The following is a 20,416-nucleotide window of genomic DNA, read 5'->3' on the forward strand; positions in this document are numbered from 1 at the left end:
AGTATATTTTGCATGTGTAGTGTGGTTGTCACAAACTCCCAAGGCCCAGCTGGACTTACCTCACAGCACACTGTTTGAGAACCATAGCTCTATACAGTGAAGCCTTTACACACTTTAGCCTTTACTCTATTTTTGTCTTTTTGATTTTAAGGGGGGGGACCCCTTTGTGCTAGATACGTCTTTGTTTCCTGTGAGCAATTTTCTTATCTGTAATTAAAAAAAATATATAAAGAACAGAAAGGAAGTGATTTAATCATTTCAGGGTAAAGCTACTAAAGCCCCTTCATCTCATAACCAGTTACAGGAAGCTGGAGTTCCAATTAAGGCTACTTATGTATGCACCAATGAGTTGTGTATTATTCACAACTGTAAAGTGGAGCGTGGAGATTTTAAAATTAGAGCACAAATCAAAATTTTAAGTGGGTGCTTAGACAACTATAAATTCTAAATGGGTGAATTGGAGTTAATGAAAGAATGCAAAAGCGCAGTAGTGTCAGAAGGCCTCATGTTTTTCCACTGTGTTTCCCCCCCAACTTCAGCCTGATGACCTGAATAGTAGAGCGAATGCTTTTGATCCCCATTAATGACCTGCAGACACCTGCATTTGGCTCAATATCCATAAAGAAACCACAATAGTGTTGTGGGTCCACAGGTGCTCCACATACACTGGGGACAAGTGCAACAATTGTCTCTTGTGCAGTACAGTGGGGATAGTCGAATGCCTCTGCAGATTTGAATAGAATGGAGGGAACAAACCCAGGTCCTCTGCCCTGTGGTAATTGCTTTATCGACACAACTTCAAAAGGCTACTGGCCAGATAATGAGCTTTTGCCTTCTTTCACACATAATGAGTGGAGGTAGAGAGTTCACACAGGGAGACGCTTTGGGCACAGCGCGTCCACTCGCAGCTGTGGTGTCTAACTGGCCTGGAACAAAGGCTTAGTGTCCAGGATAGTGTGGAGTCCCAGCCATGGGCAGGCTAGGGCCAATAGGCTTCTGCTTGACTGAGTTGTCAGCACTCAGTGGCCTGCTGGCCTGTGCACAGCTCTACAGTGAGAAACACATGGAGACAAGCTAGGCTATTCTTGTACCCACTGAAATGAGTCACTGCTGTTACATCATCAAAATACACCCTGACAGACCTCTCAGATCAAATATTTAGACATTTTTCTTGGTTCACAAAACATTGCAATATATTTTTTGTATTGTCTAAGTGCCCCGTTTCCCTCTATTAATGCCAACTAATTATCTTTACATTTCCAAATGACCATTCTTGTGTTTTACCATAAAAAATGATAATATAGTTGGGATATGAAGGAGGCTTCCTTCTAAAGTTGAGCAAGCAGCCTTCACGTTCTGGGAATTGTGCAAGGCCGCTCATTAATTTCTATTGAGGGAAAGATGACAGCCCCCCGCAGCTTAAACCTTTTCAGTCCCGCAACCCCTCCTCCCCCGTCTAATTCAATTCTATGTCATCTTCACAGATAGCTGATCAGCTTCCCTGGATTTCGCTGACAACACTGCTTTGTTTTGCCTGAAGATGGAAACACTGGAGTCGGAGCTGACCTGCCCAATCTGTCTGGAGCTCTTTGAGGATCCGCTGCTCTTGCCCTGCGCTCACAGCCTGTGTTTCAACTGTGCCCACCGCATCCTGGTCTCCCACTGCACTCCCACCGAAACAATACAATCAATCACCGCCTTCCAGTGCCCAACCTGTCGCTATGTCATCACCCTCAACCAGAGGGGCCTAGAGGGACTCAAACGCAACGTTACCCTACAGAACATCATCGATCGCTTCCAGAAGGCTTCCCTAAGCGGACCCAACTCTCCCAGCGAGACTCGCCGCGAGCGGGCCAACCCTGAAAGTAAAGCCATGACCCGACCCAGTGACAGGGTCCAGTGCCAGTTCTGTGAGCAGGACCCTCCCCAGGACGCAGTGAAGACCTGTGTTACCTGTGAGGTGTCCTACTGTGACGAGTGTCTTAAGGCCACTCATCCCAATAAGAAGCCATTTACAGGCCACCGTCTAACCGAGCCCCTGCCAGACTCCCGTATGAGAGGGCTTATGTGTCTGGAGCACGAGGAGGAGAAGGTCAACATGTACTGTGTCACAGACGAACAGTTGATCTGTGCCCTGTGTAAATTGGTTGGTCGGCACCGAGATCACCAGGTTGCAGCTCTCAGCGACCGCTACGAGAAGCTCAAGGTAAGAAATGGTCTGCTCATGATTAAGCGCATGCACTGGGGAGCTTGAGGTTGATGATTCACTATCATACACTGATGATCCTCACAAGCTCAGCCCTTACAGATCAAAGCTGATTTTTACTTTCATGTGTAACCTCTATTAAAGGGCCATACTGGTGGTCTGCCATGTTTAGCCCATTGGCTACGACTCACACAGTATACTCAACATCACGGCTGACCATTTTCCAAAGCATATTGTGCTGTGTTCATTAAGAAAATCTTATATTTTGAAAACAAAGCAATACTGCCTCATCAAAGTTGGTGTTGTGACTTTATATATTGTCAATAACTTGCATGAGAGGGGGAGAGGTGGTGGAATTAGTTTGAGACAGTTTGAGGGTCCAATGGAGTTAAGAGGTTTTGTCTAAAGCGTTTTTTACTATTTTCCATTGGTTCAATAATTATTTTCAAAACAACACACAACATAAAGGATTTATGCAAAAACAAAAAAAACACAAAAATGGAGTTAGGTGGTTTCCTCCCGACAGCAACGAAATTCAAACATCCATGATTTATGAATTAATTGGTGTTAAGTCAACCTTGACACCGTTGTTAATGTAAGTATATGGTAATGTTGTATTTTTTGGAGGGTCAGTGCATATTAATGAACACACATACAATGCTGTGTAAACACACCGGATTTAGCAAGAATGCTAGTTTCCATCCGTAGTCCCCAATATATATCTTTGCTGTCTGGAAGAAACTCCAAAATGTTCATTTTTCAGGAAATGAAAAAACATCCAGCTCAAGTGGAGTTAGGAGGTTTTTGTCAAAGTGCTTTTTAATACTTTTCATTGGGTTTTTTTTTTTTAACCAATAGCACTGATTTATGAAAAAGGAAAAAAAGATGGCTAAACTGGTGGAGTTAGCTGGTTTGGCAGATAGTTTGAGTATCCAATGGTATATTATAATATATAATATAATATTGAAAAGTAACTGTAATAATATATATTTGACAGAGATTACAGTTTGTACCAAATGATCACAAAAATTATCAGAAGCTTGTTAATGCTTTTCAGTAGTTCAATATTTATAAAACATTTATAAGACCACCAACATTTACTTTCAACATTTTTCAAAACAAAAATGTCTATTAGGCAAAAATGTTTCTATAGTAGAAAAATATAAATATTGCAGGAAACAGAAATATAATCGCTAGCTAATATACTTCTATATGCTACTATACTCTTTCAGTAACTAAATGTTGATTGTTTTGAATAAAGTACTTCAAATGATTGCTTGTTAATTGAGCAAGTAGTTATTTCTACGAACGTGATGAATTTGCATTTTATTATTGTAACAGACTGAAAAAAGATGTAGCATAGTCATCGTAATTATAAATAATACTTATATATATAGGGGCACGGTGGCACAGTTGGTAGTGCTGTCGCCTCACAGCTAGAAGGTCCTCGGTTCGATTCCCGCTGGGGACGCTGTGGGCACTGACGGCGTGTTCACTCCTCTGCGTCATCAGTGCCCATACCCGAGGCGGGGGTTGGCGATAGGGCCTTTCTGTGTGGAGTTTGCATGTTCTCCCCGTGTCCCCAAGAGTAGATACCCTCACAAAAACATGCCGTAATCCTGGTCTCTAAAACTACCTCCCCCTGGCCAGCCGGGGCGCCTGATGGAGGGGAAAGGAACTGGTCGGAATAACGTGTCCCTTCCACGCGCTACGTCCTCATGCATAGAAGGAGGCATGAGGTCAGTCCGCTGCCCTCCCACTCCCAGGTTGGCAGAGGAAGTGTAGCGCCCAGGATTACATTAGATAATTGGCACTGGGTGAAAAGAAAACTGGGTTACAAAATCGTGGGATAAAAATTAAGAAAATAAAAATAAAAAATACTTATAGTACTATACCCATTATGTGAAGTTACTAATTTTACGATTAAAACGACTTCTTCAGTCAGTTAGAATTTACAGTAACTTTAAACCTGGCATCTCTAGTTTGGCCATGTCATGAAATCTTCTAAAAACAAATATATATTAAAAAGTGTGGCATTACAACACGTTATGAGCTTGTAGATCTTCTATTTTCCTGCAACACCGTTGTATGATTAAGTATCGCACAGGGCTTAAGTGGTTAAACTAGTGATATATGTGAGTAGTAGGAGCTATGCAAAGCTATTGGAAACAGAGTCTTTACTTCTTTGAGGGTTTAGAATGTAATTACAGCCAATGAGAAAGATTGCTTCCAGGGCTCCAGGTTAAGCAGAACTGCTCACTCTCACCACATGGGTGCACATTAATAAGGCATCAAGGGAAGATACTGTTTGGCTGGAACATACAAAAAAGGTGGCTACGCATTCCTTCCATTTTAGACTTGAATGAGCTCGTCAGAAGAGTAAGATTTGGGTTTTGCGGGTTAGTATTTTGCCAACACGCACCGTGGGACACTAGCAGGAATCCAGAAACCTCATGGGACCATTTAATGGTCTATTACAAGTGAACCATCCAGCGTTTCTTATGGAAATTGCCAATCAGATTTAATCATTTAATCCTAACACAAGCAAGGGAGGGTTCTTTCAACTCCACATTCTGCATTCTGCAACATATTCGGTGTCCATTGCATGGAATCCTAATACCAGTTGCTTTTCTGTTCTACTTCGCCCCGAATACCACTGCTGTTCATGCCTGATACACAAAAGGTGGTTTACTGTATTGCACTGTCCCTTTAGTTACTCTGACAATAAGAAGGGCCGGTGGCACAACATGCTTGGTCACAGTGAAACCGAGATGCCGTAATCGTAGACTGCAGCTCTTCTGTGATTCAGGCCAGAGCATGCGTCTTAACCTGTCCTCTTTGTTTGATCATGCTATCATTGTGCAGAGATCTCCAGGCCGCTATCTCAGTGAGTGGAGTGATCAGGCAGACCAGGAGAGAGACCAGGTGACCTTACAGCATCTTTCTTTTAACGAATCAACATGCAGGGACAGATTTACTTTACTGAGTAAATCGGATTGTTATTTTTCAAGAGGGAACTTTTAGTCTAATGTACTTTTTCTTTCTTTCTCTCTCTCTCTCTCTCTCTCTCTCTCTCTCTCTCTTTCTTTCTTTCTTTCTTTCTTTTCTTTTTGCTATTTGGTTCTCATTTTATTTCCCTCTGAAAATAACAGGAGCAGATATTTGCACTGATTTTAAAGGTCAGTCAATTAGAGGCACAGAGAAGCGGATGCGGTCTTCATAGCTTCTTGTGTGTTCAGTGTTGTGTTGCATTGTGCTATAGTCTGCCGTTGGAGTTTACTCTGTTTTCATCTTTCATTGGCAAAATTATGTTATTGTGGACACTGCCACCTTCCCTTGGGCTGTTCTCTTTGAGTTCACTTCCAGATGATTAAATGTCAGTGGCAGATGTCTGCCCTATTTATCACATGCAGGGAAACAACACTCACCATGGTTTTCTTTCATTGAAATCCAATGGCCTTTGTTTGTTAAGTGGCGTGTGCATGTGCGTGTGTGTGTGGCATGCTCACATGTTTGCGTGCTTGCACGTGTGTATGTGTGTGTGCACTCCTCTGCATGTGTGTGACCACAATCTGTTACTGCATCCGTTAATATTGCAAACGATATGACCCTGAGAGCTATGCTGGGGGGGAGCCTAGTGCTCCTGGCAGGTTCAACCATACCAGACAGGTCTCGGGTGAGGAGTGAGACGAAAGGCAGCACACTGGCCCTCCAGGTTGGGGGTTGGGCGGGGCACTAACAATGCCACCCCATACAAAAAAACATTGTTACAGAAACTACAATGAACAATATTACAAACTGCAAAATCTAAATTACTACTGTGAGAGAGACATTTCATGTTGCATTCGATTTCTCATTGCATTCAAGGAATGCTTCCCACTGTGATAGCAGAGCTCTTATCTATTATATATTAGAGAACTTGTACCCAACACATGGCAAGAAACCCAAAGCCACAACAGCTACGTCGCTATTGCAACACCCACAACACCATCTTACACACTACACCCACACACACTCACACGGCAGTGACTTCACACACTTACCTTCGCAGTGTCCGAGACCTATCTCCTCCTATCGCGCCCAACGCCAACACTCGACACCACCCGCCAAAAAAATTTCATTGCAGTGCCACCAAAGATGCCTCCCGTCCACACTCACGGCGGCAATGCATTTGTTTACTACAAACATTATCGCCCGAAGCACCCACACCCTCGGAACACTGTTGCCCTTTCACCACGCTAAATTCGCCAGGTCTATGCAAGTGAGCACAAATTACATGTGAGAAAATTCATTCACAAGCCCACAAATGCCATTCAAATGCCATTCAACACACACTACGACTCGCTTACAATTCGCAAACCTGGCAACACTGCCCTGTCTTCTAATAGGCCCACACTAGCTCTCAGAAACTGATTCTGATCTCCCGCAGGAGAAGAGAAACGAGGAAGGGGAGAGGAATAGTAGCCTGGTTAATAAACCAGACTAATATCGCACGGATCCGCGGGATATTAGTCTGGGGAGGCTCAGCTTGGATTTCATTTCCAGGGAAACATTTTCTCTTTGACGCAATTGGTCAGAGCTACTGTCAGTCAAAGGTCTCAAGCATTGAACGTCACTGTACCAAAGCCCGCCCATATTGCATACCGTGTCCCTATTGGGCGCCCACATTCTCGTGTGTAGGAAATGGGCGTAAAATTGAGCCTCTCCAGACCGAAATCCGCGGTAGGCAATTTTTTTTGCCAACGGCTGATTCGGTCTGGTTTATTAACCAGGCTAGAGGAATAGAGCACCGAAGTCCTGACGTAACTTACTCATCCCTTCGATTCCCCTGGTTCGCGGAAGTAATTTCTCTATGGAGAATAACATGGGGTGATCTTAATATCGTCTACTATAAGCGTTGTGGTCCAAAAATAAACAAGCTGTCTCGGCGTTATTGTCAGGGATGTGTCTCTGTATCGTTTGCAACAGTCAGTCACAAAATATATGATACAGTCTGCTTCTAGCGAAAATCTAACTAATTCAGTAGCAGTAACATTAGCGTTTTCTCTCAGTCAGTTGATTCTTCATATCCATGAGTGAAGCGGCCGGGATGACATGTTTATTTTTCAAACACAGTTCTTATATGAAGCAATCTAAAAATCCTCCTATGGCGATTTCAATGCAACTAAAAAAATACATGAACCTGGGGACTGACGCCCTCTACTGAAAGTGACGTCAGACTTCGGTGCTCTATTGTAGCCTCACGATTTTGCTTATTCCTTCTAAATCTCTGTATTTAAAATATCGCTCTCTCAGCGATTCTCTTAGTTCCATCAACATTGTACTTTGTCTGTAGTTTGTTTGTGCCTACATATTACGATTACACAGAACGCTTTGGCTATTTTCGCCTGCCAGCAAACTGCCGAGTACACACGCCTGCACACACACGCACACGCACGCCTGGCTTGCACACACACACACGCACGCCTGGAAGCCACGATCTCTCTCTCTCTCTCTCTCTCTCTCGCCACGCCTCTCTCTCTCTCTCGCCACGCCCCACACACACACACAGGCTATACACGCACGGCGGCGCCGCGGCAGCGAGACAGGACGTTATAATCTTGAGTTTCATTAAATAACTGTCTTTCTCCGCACGCGCACGTGCGCACACAACATTATTCAAGTGAAATGCATAACGCCAATATTGGGCTAATATAGGCTACCAATAAACAACCAGCTCATATACCCACCAAATAAAACTATCATCCCATTGCAGGAAATAGTTACAAAATGTGATTGAGGCTACATACAGTGGTGTCCCCTTCGTCTGTACCAGGCTGACTTCTATAGGTTTTGAAAGGTACCTTTCTTTTTTCTTTTTTTTTCTTTTTTTTTCTTTACCCAGGGAAGTAGCTGAGCACAGGTGCTCATTTTCAGCAACGCCCTGCACATCGAAACACACACACACACACACACACACACACACACACACACACACACACACACACACACACACACACACACACACACACACACACACACACACACAAAATGTCATGTCAAAGGTACCTCTGGAAGCCACACCTCTGATTGGTCGGGTTTAGTCTTAAGGGGTGTGTTTTTTTTCACCCACTGTGTAATACAATGAATGGACGGTAGGTGGCAGTAGTACAGAGGCCAGAGAAACTATAAGACAAACGCACATGGAATGGGAAATAGAGGGGGGGAAATGGAAATGGTAGGGTTTTTATTTTTGGTATTTGACTTTAATACTGATGATTGTACGCAACAACAACTATTGCATTGTGTGTTTGAGCTGACAGGCCCTTTTTTATGTCAATCAATCAAGTCATCTCAGGTCATCTCAAGCGGCAGATGCAAAAATAGTTTTTTATATTAAAATTATATATATTTGTTCGGCCATGTCATGTGCTCTACCTGCAAAGCCTTTGTGATCTATAACTTTTGGGCACCGCTTAACGTCAGATCAGGGGTTTTGTCGGCCAGCGCCAAAAATGCTCCCCGACAGCATAATCGGAGCAAATACCGGGCAGTGTGTATGAGCCATAACGTGTTGACTACACTACACTACACTAATAAGGACACATAATAATAACTAATAACCCATCCGTTACTACATGTGGTGTCAACTCCCGCAATTTCCTTCTTCCCATAGTGCGCGGCAACGTAACTCTGGGATGAGCGGCCGCGAAATTCTAGTGTTTAGATAGTTCTCTCTGTGTGAGAAACGTCTCTTTTCCTAAAGGCATTTAAAACCTGATGAGAGGAAGGATTGCAGCTTCCTCTTGAATGGGAAAAGCTTTTGGTCTCGCACCTTTTGACTTGGCCATTCTCTCTTCCTTCCTTGCTCCCGTGTCAATGTTTGGAATTTTATTCTGTGTCAACATTTACAGTTGTACCCATTTATATCAAGTGCACTGACTGCATGACACAGTAGATTGTTCTGTGTGTGTCACAACCCTTCCACTGCTTCATGACATGGATTTAATGTTTTAGCTTTCTATTAATCAGAAAGTAGATATATTTTCCAGTAGAGCTGACTAAATAATTCATCATTTGTCATATTTTCTTTTCAGTACTTCTTCCTGAAATATATTTGATAAGATGTAATTCTATTCAGTTAATTGGAATCACTGCTTGACACATACAGTGAAGCTGGAAAGATCCACGTGAATTATGGAGAAGCTAGCAGTTAACAGTCAATTCTTTCAAATTCTGCTGTCTTGACAGACATGTAGGACAAAAGTAAGGGTCGGATTGTCTGTGCGTCTTGTAGACAATTATACACTACTATTCAGGCCTAATATTCATTACATTCTCTTCGATTTTTTTTAGATTTTCCCGGAACATTAAACTCAGCATTATTCTTAAGGAGTATCAGGCTCATGTACAGTATGCCCTTAATTTAACTATTTTGTCAATTTTATTTATTTTAGAGTATGCTATACTCAGGAGCCACGTTGATGCATTTTATTTAATTTTTTCGTACATTTCTGAAGTTCTTTGTTCCTCTCAGGACGTCTTAACTCTTGCCCTGCAACTTTTACAGAGCAAGGCTGATGGCTTTCTTCACCTCCTCTGTCATATAAATAAAACATTTTTCTAAGAGCAGTTAAATAAAAACTGAGCTATTTTAGTGCACACTGATGCACATGCCTCATGAAATCGCAATGTGGAATGTCTGATGTGAAAGAACTTTCACCACTATTCTGAAACTGATTTGAGAGATACTGTAACTTTAGAGTTTAGATCTTTTAAAGAATTAGAATAAATTATTTGGTCAGATGCAAACTTTTTTACCTTATTAGTATTGATTGAGGGAAAAACTTGCATGCATTTGGGGCAGCTTAGCACAGAATTGTCTTGAGTTACATACTGTACGTCTGCAGCAGAAAAGTTACGAATCTTTGATGTAGCCTGCATACTGAATGTCAGTTTCACAAAATAATTCACAGAACACAATCTAATCTTGATAGAATAATCCTTTGTTTCAGACTTGACGCATTGTTGTTCCGCAACACAGAGACATCTGGCCACCCAATTAGAATTAAAATATGCAATTCCAAACATGAGCTTTTCATCTGAGTCATTGGTGGGTGATTAACGCAGCTAGGGTTTGAGTTGCCCAAATCTCTGGCAGATGCTCCGCTATTCCACTCTAAGCTCTGTGAGTTCCTCAGACAGCATGATGGAAGTTTTGGCACGTAGAGCGGATCAAGAGGGGGTTTACTGACTGATCACAGACCAAATCTCAACGAGCCTCGCATCCACAGTGACAACGCAGTCTGTGGTCGCTCCGCTTCTCCTCCTCCCCATATTATTGGACACAATATGGTCCCGGTGATCCCCTTCACTCCACCTTCCTCCGATCGTTCAGCTGTTTGCAGTTTAATAGTGCATAACGTGCAGTGAAATGCCGCTTGTCAATTTCTCTTTCCACAGCAAGCGCTCGATTCCAACCTGAGCAGTTTGATCAAGAGGACCAATGAGCTGGAAACGCTGATGGGCAAACTTATTCAGACCTGCCAACATGTGGAGGTACCAATGTTCACTCAGACCTGTTCAAGCGATGGCTCCTCTCCCAGTTTACAACACAGCAAAATCCTCTGTGTTCATTTAACTCAGAGAGTGTTCAAACGGAACCAAATGGAATGGTGGAACCTTACTCTCAGAGTTAAATGAATACTCATGATTTTACACTGTAGTCGATACACAGTAAAATCCTCAGTTTCAATGTAGCTCTCATTTAAGGTAGATGGTATCTAGCTTACAATGAAACATAAAGGAGATGACAGGACTAATATCTGTATATCCACTGGGTGTACCCAGTGGATATAATACATATAAAGTACAGTAGGTGTCATAATGTCACTTTCTTACAAGCCTATCCCATTGTTAAATCAAAGAGAGACTGTGGTATATTAATTGTAGTTTTTCTTGTGGAAGAAATGCAAAACTAAGCATTTGACAGCTATTTATGTGTACCCGGGTGCAAGAAGTTAGCTTTGGGAGTCGCTAGTAACTATTTTCCAACAACTGTACTTGTCAAATCAAGTGTCATTACAAAATAAAAAGATTATTTGGTTAGACAGACCGACAAAACGCAGACAGACAAAACGCTATCAGTTCACGCTCAAGCTGACTCCTCAGACTTGCCATAACAATGTGTGTATAATTGAACATTTATTTTACTTTAGAAATTCGATTTTGTTCTGTCACCTGGGGCTTGTGTGAATTGTCGAATCATAGAATCAATAAAATATGCAAATGCAGCTGCTTAAATTATCAGAGGAACAGTCAGCCATTATTGACTATCTCTCAACTGTCCTTACTCTGTGTCCCCTTAGGTGAATGCATCGAGACAAGAAAACAAACTGCTTGAAGAGTGCGACCTGCTGATCGACATCATACAACAGAGGAGACAAATCATAGCCACCAAGATAAAGGAAGGAAAGGTATTGCTTTATGACATCTTGCTTGCTTCACTGTCCTTCAACTGTTCTAGTTTGCTGATAACTCATACAATGAAAACAATATTCTGTGCAGGACAGATCATATTGTACATTTATTCTCTTTATTGTAAGTACACAAGTTCTGTGGCTATACTGTAATCGAACTTTAATGCAAAGGATGAAGCTTTCCATTGCTGCACTTAAACGATAAATGCCCCTGATGAGGTTTTGTGAAAGATGGGAATTCCACTGGTTTGTGCTTAGAAAAGAGCTTCGTAGCTCATGGTAGCTTAAGATGTCCAAGAATTATGTGGATTGCATTAATTGGTTTTGATGATTAGTGAATAGGGCAGGCAGTCTGATCTGTCAGAGTCAGCCCACGCAGATGAGCTCATCATCTCTCACTAACCTCAAGGTTTAGAAAGCTGCCTCTATCTATTGCACTGCAGTCTGAGCCTAGCATTAGAGCAGCCTGAAACATATTGTTTTCAGTGACGAGGTTAATCCATACCTCCAGGAACAAAGGAACGTACACGAGTATACATCTTTGAATACATGATTTTGTTGTGTTACTGTCGCGTAACATGATATCAGTGTTGTCAGCTCATGAAACAATCACTGTACTGTGGAGCTTAATTGGTTTGTTTTCTCCTGCGTTCACGCTCGCTGTAATGGAGTGGTTTTGGCACAGTGCTCACGCATTCTGACACAAATGCACTTTGTGCCTCTTGAATCATTTCCCTTCCCTCTACCCCCCATTAGTTGCCATTAGAGAGCCTGTGGCATGCTGTGCCATGTCCAATGTCAGAGTAAGATCAGCCCTGCTTCCTGTGATCGCCCTCCTAGGAGGAGGACTGCTTCCTTCCTCACCCCGTGCCTCTTGTCAGGTTAGAGGCTGCATTCTGCATCGGGGCCAATTGGGCCAGGTTTGGGGGGGTTACCATGGTAATGTTATTCAGGAGACATACATACATAAATAAGCTCTCACTTTCTCTAGGCTTAGGTTGGCGGTGAACGCTGGGGATGCCATGTTGATCCGTGTTAATCCAATGTCGCTGGCAAACATGTGTTAATGTCCATGCTTGTGAACCTTAAAGAACTGCCTAACAAAAGTGACACATGGAGCTGAAGCAGAATTTCTGAATGTTTTAGAGATTTTACATGCATTGCATGCATTTGTATAGTGTTTTCTAAGCAATCAAAGCACTTTACAATGGTCCATTCATATATACATTGGGAGGTGAAGTGGCGAACAGTCGACATCAGCGTCCTAACTTCCCACATTCACAAACCAATGGTGGCAAGCTAGCACCAACCGACTCATTGGGGGCAGTGTGGCTTGCCCAAGGACACTATAGTTGGCTGACATGTGGACAGGAGAAGGCGGGATTCAAACCACCGATTTATTCTGAGCCGCAGGCGCAACGGGTTTGCAGTGGTATGAATTGACCCTTTGCAGGTCGGTGCAGTTTTGGGATTCTGTTGCAAGTGGTTGCAGTTGCAACTTGTTGGTGTGGTGTCATTTGTGTGGATTGGGTAAGAGGCAAGGTTTGTCCAGGGCTAATCTCACTAACTGCCTATATGTTTTTATATTTTTTTAATATTTAACTTTCATTTCATTATGGAAGTCAATGGTGGTCAGACTCAGATCGGGCTGAAACCATGCCATGTCTATGATAACATCATAGACCGTGCACTGACAGACTGCTGACAACGCATGGTGCTGTGATGCATTGTGAGCTTGTAAAAACCCTTGTACTAAGTCTACATCAATCAATGGAGGACAATTAAGTGCTCACATTTCCACTTTTTTATTGTACTGTATTGTACTGTACTGTGTATTATAGTAAGTATACAACGCAAGCGTAAGCAGCAAAGCTAATTCTGTTTATTTCTTCTCAAGTCTGTGCGGTTGAGGAAACTGGCCCAACAGATAGCTGGCTGCAAGCAATGCATAGAGAGGTCCTCCTCCCTCATCACTCAGGCTGACCAAACCCTTAAAGAGACAGACCCTGCCCGCTTCCTGCAAGCAGCCAAAAGCACTTGTGAGAGGTGAGAGAAAAGGTACAATAAATGGCTGCAATATCTTCCCATAGCTTGATATGTAAGTTTAACATGTCACAATGGGCTTGTGTGTTCCAGAGTGTGCATGGCAACCGCCACCTCTCAAATCCTGATACCAGAAATAAACCTGAATGACACGTTTGATACTTTTGCCTTGGACTTCACGAGGGAGAAGAAAATGCTAGAAAGCTTGGACTACCTCACAGGTTAATTTGTGGAGCCTTAGTTCATGATTTTTATTTTTTCTTGACACTAAATCTTCCATTCACTCACACATTCACTCACCTTGCAACCATGGTACCAACCTACTCAGGAACAGTTGGGGTGTTTTGCTCATCGACACCTTGATACAAAGCCAGGAGGAGCCATGGATCTAACCGTTTCGGATTCCCAGACTACCCCCTGAGCCATTCAGTAACTGCTATTGTCAGATTTATCAGCTATTTTCTGTGTGCGACACAGCACACAACCAAGTATAAATCAGACATTACTATAACCTACGTCTTTTGACCACTTATTTTTTCCAAAGCACCTTTCCTTACTTACTTTGTATACTTATTAAGTAAAGGTGCTTCCTGTGTGCTTACATCAGGGGGGCAGTCAGCCAGATATTTCGTGAAGCCTCTTTTGAAATCGGGACTTCCTGAAAGTTCATATAATGGCCTGTTGTGGCGCTGGACTGGACCCAAAAAGCCCCATAGCTCCATAGAGGCCCATGTATTTGGGCCCAACTTCACCTAGACTGTATTACCTTAATATACATGGTCATGAATACTTTCTGCTTCCAGTCACTAGTTTAAAGTCTCATTTCTAATGTCATAATATTCTTTTTGGAAAATTATGGTCCCATTTATAAAAGAAATGACCATAAAGTCGCGTATGTTCTGAGGGGCGTGGCTACCGTTACAGTCTATGATCGGGATCCCCCACCCACTCGAGTCAAAATAAAAACCAACGGAGAAGAAGGGGGGAAGTCCCGCCTCGTTGTCTGGGCCAGCCAATGGCCAGCTGGACCAGAACGGATCAAGAAAGATGGCGACTTACAGTGCATTAGAGTGCAAGGAATTTCAGGCTTCATTTTACGTTCATGTTAGACCTGGGGAACGCTTTGTCCATATTTTTTACAGTCTATGGCTTACATACACGCGCATCTAATGTAGTTGCAGGCCTTTTCAGGAGGCAAAAAACGATGTAACATAGTCAGTTTAAGTTTATTTTTTTAATTCATTCAATATACTTTTTTATTGTACAGGCTTAGGGCACAATGTGTAACACTCATTGAACTCTGTATGAGGGCTATGGCTGCCTGATGCCTCAAGGGAACAGTAAACTACTGTAACTCAATTACAGGGCATATTGCTTTTCCAACAAAAACGATTTGCAAAGCACCAAACCTGTACAACTGATCTCTGCAACTGCTTACAGGATTCTTCTCTTGCTTGTTTTCTCCCTCCAGAATGTAATCCATTCTCCACAACTCTGACAGTTGTCCTAAAAGGACGTTTGACTTTGTTTTCCCTTTTGCAGCGCCAAATCCACCAGTGATCCGCGAGGAGTTATGTACAGCTTCATATGACACCATCACTGTTCACTGGACATCCGATGACGAGTTCTGTGTTGTATCATATGAACTCCAGTATGCCATTTTCACCAGCCAAGCCAATGTCATCAGTAAGTTAACCACATGTACCCTAGCCGCAATTTGCCTAGCAAGTAGCGACCCTATTCAGGGCAGGTCATAATAGGCGAACATTCAGGAAAACCAGGACAAAATATTCAGCAGAAATAGCAGATCTAATACGAGTAAACTTGTAGATCTGCAAATTTCACTATACAATATGCATATATTGGGTCTTTTATGCCTTTATTATTGATAATACAGATGTACAGTACAATGAAGTGTAGGGTTTCAGTGGTTAAATGTGTGGCTTTTCTCATGGAGTAAGTATTAATGTTTGTTGTGGAAAACATCAATAATGAGAGGAATTCTTCTGCGGAGTCCTCTAAATGATTTGAGGGATTCATTACATTATCCAGATGCAATAAAGCATTCATCCTGGCAATAAAGCATTCATCTTGTCTCCTCCTGTTGTGTGGATAATAAGATAATCTTTGGCACAGATTAATCTAGATCAGGTCAGTATGAAACTTCAGACAGGCTGGATTCCAGTCCAGATGTAGATTACAGGTCCAATATTGGCCCTTCACTGAAGTGGGTGACTGATTGTTTGAACAGATCATACTAACAAGGTCACAGCGTGTTCAATTAACTAATCTGCCCTCTTCTGCCCCAGTGCCCAAGTATACTTTGGTCGAGTTGGAATGCTATTGTACTTTAAGGGTCATGTATTCCCAGAGTAGTGTCAACTATAGGGGGTTAAAAATAACTGTACAGTAGTTACACTGTATTGTCACACAAATTCGCCCCCTTTCCCGGGCCCCTGCCCTGAGTTTGAACTGAGTCAACAAACGTATACGTATACAGATTGACATGTAGTTGTCAATCATGTAGTTGCTTCTGATCCCTTCTCATGAATCATCTGTTTCTGCCTCGGCTGTAGGTTTGTGTAACTCAGCTGACAGCTGGATGATAGTGCCGAACATCAAGCAGAACCACTACACAGTGCATGGGCTCCAGTGTGGCACCAAGTATGTTTTCATAGTCAAGGCCATAAACCAGGCGGGGAGCCGCAGCAGTGATCCTGGGAAGCTAAAGACCAACAGTATGTCTTGTTCATGTGGTATATTACCCTTGGCAATTATAGAATATATTCTGCAAAACTACCAAGCAAATCATAACGCTTTGAATGCATCTTTGTAGGTCAACCATTCAAATTGGACCCAAAGTCTGCTCACAAGAAGCTGAAAGTGTCCCATGACAACCTGACTGTGGAGAGGGACGAGGTGTTGTCGAAGAAGAGCCATGGCCAAGATCGCTTCACCAGCCAGAGCAGCTATGGGGTCACAGGGAACGTCTACATCGACAGTGGCCGCCATTACTGGGAGGCGCTGATAGGAGGAAGCACATGGTTGGTAACCATATTGAGAAGTGTCTTATAAATTATTATGGAGAACTATTTTTAAATTATGTATCTAGGTCACTTTAGGGGCGATGAGTCGCACCTGCTGTGATTATGTGGGAGTTTGGCACGCAGTAGGGGTGACAGAAAATGGAGTACATCTTTATATGGAAGTCAATATGACCTGAGGCTGAGGAAGATCCACAGTGGATCAAAATGTTTCATTTTTGTAATAAAGCACAAATGTGTATAAGACAGAATAAGAGGGAAAGACACAAAGATTACAGTTTGAAATGAAGAGAGAGAAAGCGAGTGACCCTCCGTTACATATAGAAAATATGAGTGGGGAGGAAAAGGAAGAGGAGAAGGACAAGGGAAAAGGAAACAAACGGTAAGATATGAGAATGACAACACATGTGCACAAACTGCGCACCCTGCCTTTTTGAACAGAAGCCTCTTTCAGCTATACACACAGTCGATGTGTGTATAGCTAAGTTTCCTTTAAATTATGTATCTTGTGAGATTTGCTATGCCAGAACATTTTGGCTTTTTAACTGCAAAACCTTCTGTACTTTCCTACTAGGTTTGCAGTGGGCATTACTTACAAGTCGGCACCGAGGCATGAGTGGGTAGGCAAGAACTCAGCCTCTTGGGTGCTGTCACGTTGTAACAACTCCTGGGTGGTGCGTCACAACAGCAAGGAGATGCCCATTGAGCCTTCCCCCAACCTGCGACGGATTGGGGTGTTACTGGACTATGACTCTGGGTCTCTGTCATTCCATGATGCTGTGGGCTCACAGCACCTGCACACCTTTGACATTGCCTTTGCTCAACCGGTCTGCCCCGTGTTCAATGTGTGGAACAAATGTTTAACAATCCTCACTGGACTGCCCATCCCAGATCACCTAGAGGGGACAGACTGCCACAATTAAGAAAACCTGTCTAACTGGATCTATCCAGGCAAGAAGGACCACAGACTCTATTTGCAGTGGGCAAGATCAAAACAGTAGATAAAAGGATAACAAAGAACGGCTTTGCAGGCTTCATAGATATTAATTGATGCTTTAAATAATTTTTTGAAACATGATTTACAAACATGTCTTAGAAACATGCCTAGATTATTTTCATGCTTTGCACTTTCATGCACATTGCTCTGCTGGTTTGTGTTGAGCAGTGGTGGACAGTAACAAAGTACAACTTGAGTATTGTACAAATGTACTTTTTTTTTTTGTGGGGGGAGGGGATTTATGACTGCTACTCCACTACATTTCAGACATATTTTCACTCCACTACATTTCTAGGAAGGGACCCCCGGGACCCAAAAAAAATATAAAAATACAAAATAGCTGATCTACAAAGTCATAGAAATGTTCACAATGTTTTTAGGTTTTATAATTCTAAATGTATATATCAAAAGAAAATGTACTTTGTAATTGTACTTGAATATTTAAGCATTTTTAAAAGCATGTACTTTTGAATACTTAAGTATTTTTTACATGCAATTACTAATCTGACCTAAGTAATCTGAGTAACTTCCGCTTGTTGAGTTGAGTTACTGAGTAATATTTGATGACCAGGAGTATCTATTCTTTGATTCAAGTACTGGTGTTGAGTACTTTTGTCCACCACTGGTTTTGAGGGTTTGGTTATAGGAATAGGGTATTTTGAATTGCATTGCAACTATTTTCATGCAGGCCCAGGGTCATTTCATTTTTGTGCCTCTTAATGCATTTGTTAGTTAACAACATCATTTGAAACCGTTTGAGTAATGAGTACAAAATGATAATCTTGAAAAGTCATAACAACAGTTCTACAGAATGGACCAAGTCAACCACAGTGCCCTACAGTCTACACGGAGCAGTGATCTTTGAAGAGTCTACAAAACATTTTCCATTCATCTTTTCAATGTCTTAGCACTTTCAGCACACAAAAGCCTGCCACCTGACACTCAAATTGTCTTTACAGTACTGTTGCAAATGTTTTTAAAGAAAAGAAAATTGTAAAGATTGGATACATTTTTAAATAATTTTAGAAATGTATTTTAAACTGAATTTGAATTATTTATTAATTGTAAAGGCAATAGTCAAGTTTATTTTGTAAATATAATTAAACAGACAATTTTAAAGTTAACAACATTGTCAATTTATTGATGTTGGCCTCATACAGTACAGAATGACAATAGAGAACTTGGGTCACTGTACAATAAAGGTCTTGACCTGCTCTATACTGTATGTAAAGTGTCATGAGATCACTTTTATTGTGATTTGGTGATATATAAATAAAACCTTACTTAACTTGTCAAACCTACTCTGCACCACAATTTTCACTTTTAATTTGCAAGTTGTAATAATTTGATTATGAGTGTCACCATGTCCATATGGTTTTACATGCACAGAAAATACTGTTCAGACAAATGTATATTGAACTAGAAATGCACTCTCTCGAGATGCCAACTTGTGCATCGTGAAGTGCGCTCACCATTGCTGGTACGACTGCTGCTCTGAGTCCTAAAGCTCTCTGCTGCTGTCTGGGTACGACTGCTGCTCTGAGTCCTAGAGCTCTCTGCTCTAAATCCTTTAGACCCGTTATTGACATTTACATCACCAAGAATGGTGGTCCCATATTGGCTGTTGGAGGACACATACATACATACAGTACATACAGTACATACATACATACATACATACATACATACATACATACATACATACATACCTTATACCAACCTTGAAACGTACTTTAGTTACGTCATCAAGAACAGTGGGCCCTTATTGGCCGGTGGAGTACACCGACATTCATACATACCCATCCACTCTGCTTGCGCATGTAATAACATCAAGATGTTTCATCACTTATCAACATAGACCATCACCTTCATGAAACTTACTTACGCTCTTCGCCCCCAATTGGGCATAAGGCATTGATAATGTTTCTCCACCTATCACAGTCTTTGCAACCAGTTGTGCCGTGCCCCACGAGAGACCCATCTCCAGTAGCTCAGCCTCTACAGTTCTGCGCCAGGTGATCTTAGGTCGGCCTCGTTTCCTTTTCCCCGGTGGTGGTCAATCCATCTGAGGGCCACTTTGGGGATCCGCTCTGGGGGCATTACATATACGTTTGGACGGGACAGCACATATTACTGAACACATACAATGCAATATAAATATGCCGGATTTAACAATTTCCTTCTCTAGTCCCTAAACAGAAAACAAAACAAAAAGAGAACATATGAACATTAATAAGGGGTATACAAACAAGAGAGAAAAAACAACAGCAAAAAGGCCAAGTATACTAGATACAAGATACAAGACACTCAAGAAAACTAATAAAAACCTATATTTTAGCCTATTAAAATGCTCCATACCGTACTAACATTCTGACACAAATTCCTCTGACATCTCTCTTGATCCTCAAATAACATGGCTAGAATATCACACAGGGCTTCCTTTTGACTAGTAGATCCGGGGGATAAAAGTAGTTTGAACTTGCTGTGACCTCCCTTCAGACACCCTGGGGAAATTGATCTTGACAGAGAACATTTCTTACACCATACACTGCTAAATCCTCAGTGTTAATGTTTCCATTTGTACACCCTGAGAGAGTTAAATGAACACCTAGATCTGTTGGTTTAGGAGATGTGTACATGCTTGTGTATAAACAAACACTAGAGGCCA

General features: G+C 42.0%; 1 protein-coding gene across 6 annotated transcripts in view; it reads left to right on the forward strand.

Moving 5' to 3' along the window:
* Positions 1-19,049, forward strand: part of mid1 (midline 1) — a 36,168-nt gene extending 17,119 nt beyond the window's left edge. For 5 of the 6 annotated variants that reach the window (XM_083777314.1, XM_083777317.1, XM_083777313.1 and 2 more), the window contains exons 2-11: positions 1,485-2,206; positions 5,072-5,131; positions 10,649-10,744; positions 11,554-11,661; positions 13,562-13,710; positions 13,801-13,928; positions 15,250-15,393; positions 16,284-16,445; positions 16,544-16,751; positions 17,326-19,049. In XM_083777314.1, the coding sequence (XP_083633440.1) occupies positions 1,541-2,206; positions 5,072-5,131; positions 10,649-10,744; positions 11,554-11,661; positions 13,562-13,710; positions 13,801-13,928; positions 15,250-15,393; positions 16,284-16,445; positions 16,544-16,751; positions 17,326-17,674 (2,070 nt within the window). In that variant the 5' untranslated portion in view covers positions 1,485-1,540 and the 3' untranslated portion in view covers positions 17,675-19,049. The remainder of the gene's footprint in view (positions 1-1,484; positions 2,207-5,071; positions 5,132-10,648; positions 10,745-11,553; positions 11,662-13,561; positions 13,711-13,800; positions 13,929-15,249; positions 15,394-16,283; positions 16,446-16,543; positions 16,752-17,325) is intronic. The other variant, XM_083777318.1, reaches the window with a different exon arrangement.
* The last annotated feature ends 1,367 nt before the right edge of the window (positions 19,050-20,416 follow it).

The sequence above is a fragment of the Protomyctophum parallelum genome (genome assembly GCF_964188405.1).
Source record: "Protomyctophum parallelum genome assembly, chromosome: 11".
NCBI classification, from domain to species: domain Eukaryota; kingdom Metazoa; phylum Chordata; class Actinopteri; order Myctophiformes; family Myctophidae; genus Protomyctophum; species Protomyctophum parallelum.